General features: G+C 35.7%; 1 protein-coding gene across 1 annotated transcript; it reads left to right on the plus strand.

Annotated features, from left to right (window-relative positions):
* The first annotated feature begins 3179 nt into the window (after positions 1-3179).
* Positions 3180-4718, plus strand: LOC132637562 (uncharacterized). The gene is made up of 3 exons (XM_060354635.1): positions 3180-3310; positions 3695-4314; positions 4372-4718. The coding sequence occupies exons 1-3, from the start codon at positions 3180-3182 to the stop codon at positions 4716-4718; spliced, it is 1098 nt and encodes a 365-aa protein (XP_060210618.1).
* The last annotated feature ends 934 nt before the right edge of the window (positions 4719-5652 follow it).

Consider the following 5652-nt stretch of genomic DNA (forward strand, 5'->3'; position numbering starts at 1 on the left):
TCCGATATCGACCTAGTATACCTAGGACATGCTAAAAGAAGGAATGGGGTAGCCTTACATACCTTTCTCACTTCTTACGCTCGTTCAAACTCGATTCCCGTTCCGTCCAAAATCTGCAATTGGTCATAGTTACCAATTAGGAATTATAAAACTTAAGAATTCATTTAACTTCATATTTGCCTACTGAAATTTCGGCAGCACTTCCCCTATACGTATAGCACCCCCGAGAATTCAACTCGGCCAAAATATTCACAACAACCCAACAACAACACTAACAACAATAACCATAGCTACAAAACACATAATATGGCACAACTAACCTTCTTCCCGACATAATGTCACAACCTTCATTCCAACTTCATATTTTCAAATCAATATCAACATCCTCACATTCATTACTAATTAAGACCATGACAATATAATTCGAGAGCATTTCATAACATTTCTACAAAATATTCATACAATATACAAAGTATACAACTTCCCACCAAAGTCATAATTCATTCAAAACTTCTAACCTTTGGCATACATATTCATAACATGATTCCATCTTCCAAGTTCATCAATGATCATCCTAATTTGCACCCTAACAACTTCATTTTCATAATGTCGTAAGATCATACCTAAACGACATAAGTTCCTACATTCCATCCCAAGGCAAAATTATATCATTTTACTTTCATTTACATTGCAAGAATCACAATAACACAACTAACATGTTAAATCAAAATTTAATTCATTCCCATTCCATTCCCTATATCACACGGCCAACCTATACATTTCCAACTTCAATCAAATTCTTTCCACTTTCATTCTCAATATGAATTCCATCCTACACATAACTAGAATACAACATAAATTCAATCCACCATAAGCATACAATGTATATATATATACACGGCCATGCACCATATTCCATACCCACTTTGCAAACTTCCATGTTTTCATGAATTCTACTCATTTCCATACACTACAACACAAACAAACCTTCATAACATAATAATATGGAATGAATTCTTACCTTTTCTCTTCAACTTCTTCAAACTTCCACTTGCCAACACAAGTGCTTTCTTGCCTTAAAAATTATACCATCTTGAAGAGCATCCATGAGTTAGTAATATTGCTAGAAAATTATGATTTTTTGGATCAAGAATAGACTTGGAATTTTTTTTTTCTTTCTTTGGAGGGGGCCGAACCCCTCTCCTCTTGTTCTTGCTTCCTTGTTTTTCTTATGTTTCATGAATCTTCTAATGGATAGAGCTCACTTATATAAATTATAACACATGGGAAATTAATTAAAATGAGGGGTTGGGCCAAGGCCATGTTGGCCGGCCACCCTTCTCATTTTGGGCCAAAATTCTCCTTTTATTTTTTTTGAGCCCAATGACTTAAAATTCTCGTTTTGTAATTCCCGAAACTAATTTCCAAAATTCCAATTTGGCCCTTGGCCTCCCTCCGTGTTTCCACATCAATACTTTTCATGAACAACCCACATATATACTAATTCAAATCAACAAATAACCTTATTCCTTACAAATCAAAAATTATTTCAAATTTTTCCGAATACGCGAGAATACGGGATATAACAGATCGAGCCAAAGGGGCCATATCTGTCATTTGCATGTCAAGAGGGCCATTTCATTCAAACATTTGCATGCCGAGAGGGCCATTCATATAAAATGCCAAGAGGGCCATTCGTATGAACTACTAAGAGGGCCATTCATATATTACAAACACTGCCAAGAGGGCCATTTCATTCAAACATTTGCATGCTGAGAGGGCCATTCATATCAACTGCTGAGAGGGTCATTCATACAAACTGCTAAGATGGCCATTCATATAAACTTTTAAGAGGGCCATTCCTACAAACTTCTTTTAGAAACTTCACTCTTTTATTTTTATTTTTTATAATCATTTAATATTTAGAGTTTACTAATCTAATTAATTTATATCTACTAAAATTCATTCATAAACTCTCGTTATTTGGGTGGATTTGATATTTCAGTTAAGGGGATTTGATATTTCAATTAACTGAGGGGTATGTTTGAAAAGTTTAATAACGGAAGGGGTATTTTTGACCCAAATTCGTAACAGAGTATATTTTTAGCCCTTTTTTCAAAGTAGAGGGGTATTTTTGACCTTTCCCTTGATAAAGTCTCTGTTTCTTTTAACATAAAATATTACTCGTAGAACCCATAGTATCTGTTTCCATTTTTTGTATATAGTCTTCACAGGACTTTAGGGGTGATGTTGCTTTTGTCAGCTGATATAGTGTGTGTGTGTGTATATATATATATATATTCCAATGTTGTTTTATGAACTTCATTGTACTAATGTGTAGTTCCATCTAAGTGATGGTTATTAATGAAACCTCTTTATTGCTTATTGATTTGAAATATTACTAATACTTTAGAACCATTGGAAGTTTAATTTATTGTAACTGTCTTCTTGCTTAGCCTTGGGGTTTATTACTTGGTTCTGAGATTCTTATAGTGTTAGTTAATTAAAAAAACAGAAAATATAATTATAGAAATCCACATTTACATATTAGCAAAAGCATGCAAGTATATGGTGAAAAAAATAAAGATTTGTTTTTTGGAAATTAAAAGAGAACTTTATTAAATCACCAAAGTGAGAATTACATACCAGGGGAGAGCTTAGCCACCTCAATCCCTTCTTAGTTACTTCCTCTACACCTAGAAACCACAACACCTAGGAAAAAACCAAACAATACAAATACACCTACAGATTACTAATATATTCAAATAGCCTACTACTAGCTCTAACTCTAGTACAAATAGCAAGCTTCAGTTGGTGAAGCAATTGATTCTCTGGTGTAGCTTTGTGCTTTAAAATCCTCAAGTTCCTTTCAATCCAAATACCATGTATTACTGCTGCAAAACTAGCCTTCAAGATAATCCCTCTAGGATGTTTGCCCCTAGCCTGCTGCATTACCCAGTTCCACATTGTATCCGAATCTTGTGATCCTCCTTGCCACTTTTGCCACTCCAACATGCTTCTCCGGGTTTTGTAAGTATAGTCACAACCAAAAAATAGATGTGCTTTAGTTTCTAGCACAGCTTGGAAGAATACACACATAACATCCACAGCATTCCCTATGTAAGTAAAATGTCTTTGGTTCTAAGTGTACCGTGAAGACAAAGCCATAACATAAAGACATGTTTAGGTTCAGCTATATCCTGGCAGATCAACATCCTTCAGGGGATATTGGGTACAACACCTCTCAAGATCTTGTAAGCACTAGCTATGTGAAAGACCCCTCTTTGTATGAAACTGCTATTCTGATTCAGTACCTGCTAGTGTTTCCTCATATTAATAATCTTCCTAATCATCCAAGAGGCTTGTTTTGGCATCTCCACTGTGAAATTTTTTTGAACAAGCTATTTATGTCGAATGGTTTGAAACTAATAGTTCATAATTTCAGCCTGCAAAGTATGATGGTAACTGTTTGTTTTGGGTCCTCCGTGTATGCTCTTTTAGTCAAGGATTTCTTGTCTTTTGCTACAAATTAAAATAGCTTCTCCTTTTCCTTTTGAGATGCAATTCTATTGAATGTGTAAGAGTTTTGTGGTTGGTAGTTGAAGGTCTGTAACAATTATCTTAACATGTTGCTCTTCTTCTATTTCTTGGCTATCAGGACTTCTAACTTTTGTGTTTTTCTTATGTTATATAGGATTTTAATGGACAATGAAGATAAAAGTTGGATGAATTGCCTAAGATGGACAGAGGAGTATAGTCGTGGAGTGAACAATTTTCTTGATAAGGCATTTGAACGAGCTTCTCAAGGAGATGAAATATTATGCCCTTGCAAAAAATGTGTTAATCGCTACTGGCATTATAAAAATGTTGTGGAAGATCACTTGGTTGTTGAGGGGTTTGTTGATAATTACACCGAATGGGTTTTCTATGGAGAAGGGTTTTACTCGAGAAATGCACCTCATCCAATCAATGATGATGAAGATTCTAACTTGTGTGACGACATTGATGGACTGCTTCATGATACATTTAGAAATGTGGAGGGTGAGCCGACACATGAAGAAGTAGGGAGAGAGGGACTATCTGAAGATGCAAAGAATTTTTTTAAATTATTGGAGGAAGGGAAACAAAAGTTATATCTGGGGTCTGAAACTTTCACTAAATTGAGTTTCACCATTCGGTTGTACTTGCTTAAAACCTTGTATAGGTTGAGTAATGTAGCATTTTCAGACATTTTAGCGCTGCTGAAAGAGGCATTTCCCTTTGTTCAGCTACCAGAGTCATTCAACAAGGCTAGAAACATGATAAAAGATGTGGGTCTTCATTATGAAAAAATACATGCATAACCTAATGATTGCATGCTATTTTGGAAAGACAATGAGAAAGCAGATAATTGCTCCGTCAGTGGATCTTCTAGATGGAAGAGTGTTGGTAATGCCTTGACTAATGTCAAATCTAAAATCCCTGCAAAGGTTTTAAGGTACTTTCCCTTAAAGCCTAGGCTTCAAAGGATGTTTATGTGTCCTAAAACATCTGTTGCAATGAGGTGGCATGCTAATGAACGACCCAATGACTGGAATATAAGACATCCTACTGATGGAGAGGTTTGGAAGGATTTTGACTCTTTGCAGCCAAACGTTTCTAGAGATCCTCGTAATGTCAGGTTGGGTCTTTCAAGTGATGGTTTCAACCTATTTCAAACCATGAGTATTTTCTCATAGCACGTGGCCTGTTATGTTAATGAACTATAATTTATCACCGTGAATTTACATGAAGTCTGAATATATCATGTTGTGAATGATCATTTCGGGTCCTTCATCTCCGGGAAATGATATAGATGTGTACTTACAACCATTAATTGCAGAAATAAATGAATTATGGGAAGCTAGGATAGAAACTTATGATGCTGAAACCAACCAAACATTCGGAATGCGTGCAGCCTTATTGTGGACAGTTAGTGATTTTCCAACATTAGCAATGGTTTTTGGACGGAGCACCAAAAGGAAACTGGCATGCCACACTTGTAATTATGATACATGCTCTTAATATCTCAAACATAGTCGTAAGATGTGTTACTTGGGTCAACGGAGATTTTTTCCTCGCGATCATCCATTAAGAAAAGATAAGAAATCATTTAATGGTCAGGAGGAGCATAGACCTGCACCAACTCCTTTGTCGGGTGTAGACGTATTTGAAGTGTTGCGTGAATTCAACAATGTGTATGGAAAGGGAAAAAAAAAAAGACCTCGGGATAATAAGGGTCCCTATAAAGAAAGGTCCATTTTTTTTAATTGCCATATTTGGCACATAATAAATTGAGGCACAATCTTGATGTGATGCACATAGAGAAGAATATATGTAATAGTTTGCTCGGGACTTTATTGGATATAGATGGAAAGTCAAACGATCATGTAAATTCTCGCTATGTCTTACGAGAAATGGGGATACGGAAGGAGCTACAACCAATAGAAGATGACAATGGTAGTATAAGTTTGGCTCGAGCTTGTTTCTCCACGAAGCCAGAACAGAAACAGTTGTTTTGCACAGTCATGAAAAATGCCAAATTTCCAAAAGGGTGTGCTTCGAATATATCACAACGTGTGCAAGTGAAGGAGATGAAAATATTAGGGTACAAGAGCCATGATGCTCATTTTA

Source organism: Lycium barbarum, chromosome 4, assembly GCF_019175385.1.
Source record: "Lycium barbarum isolate Lr01 chromosome 4, ASM1917538v2, whole genome shotgun sequence".
NCBI lineage: Eukaryota > Viridiplantae > Streptophyta > Magnoliopsida > Solanales > Solanaceae > Lycium > Lycium barbarum.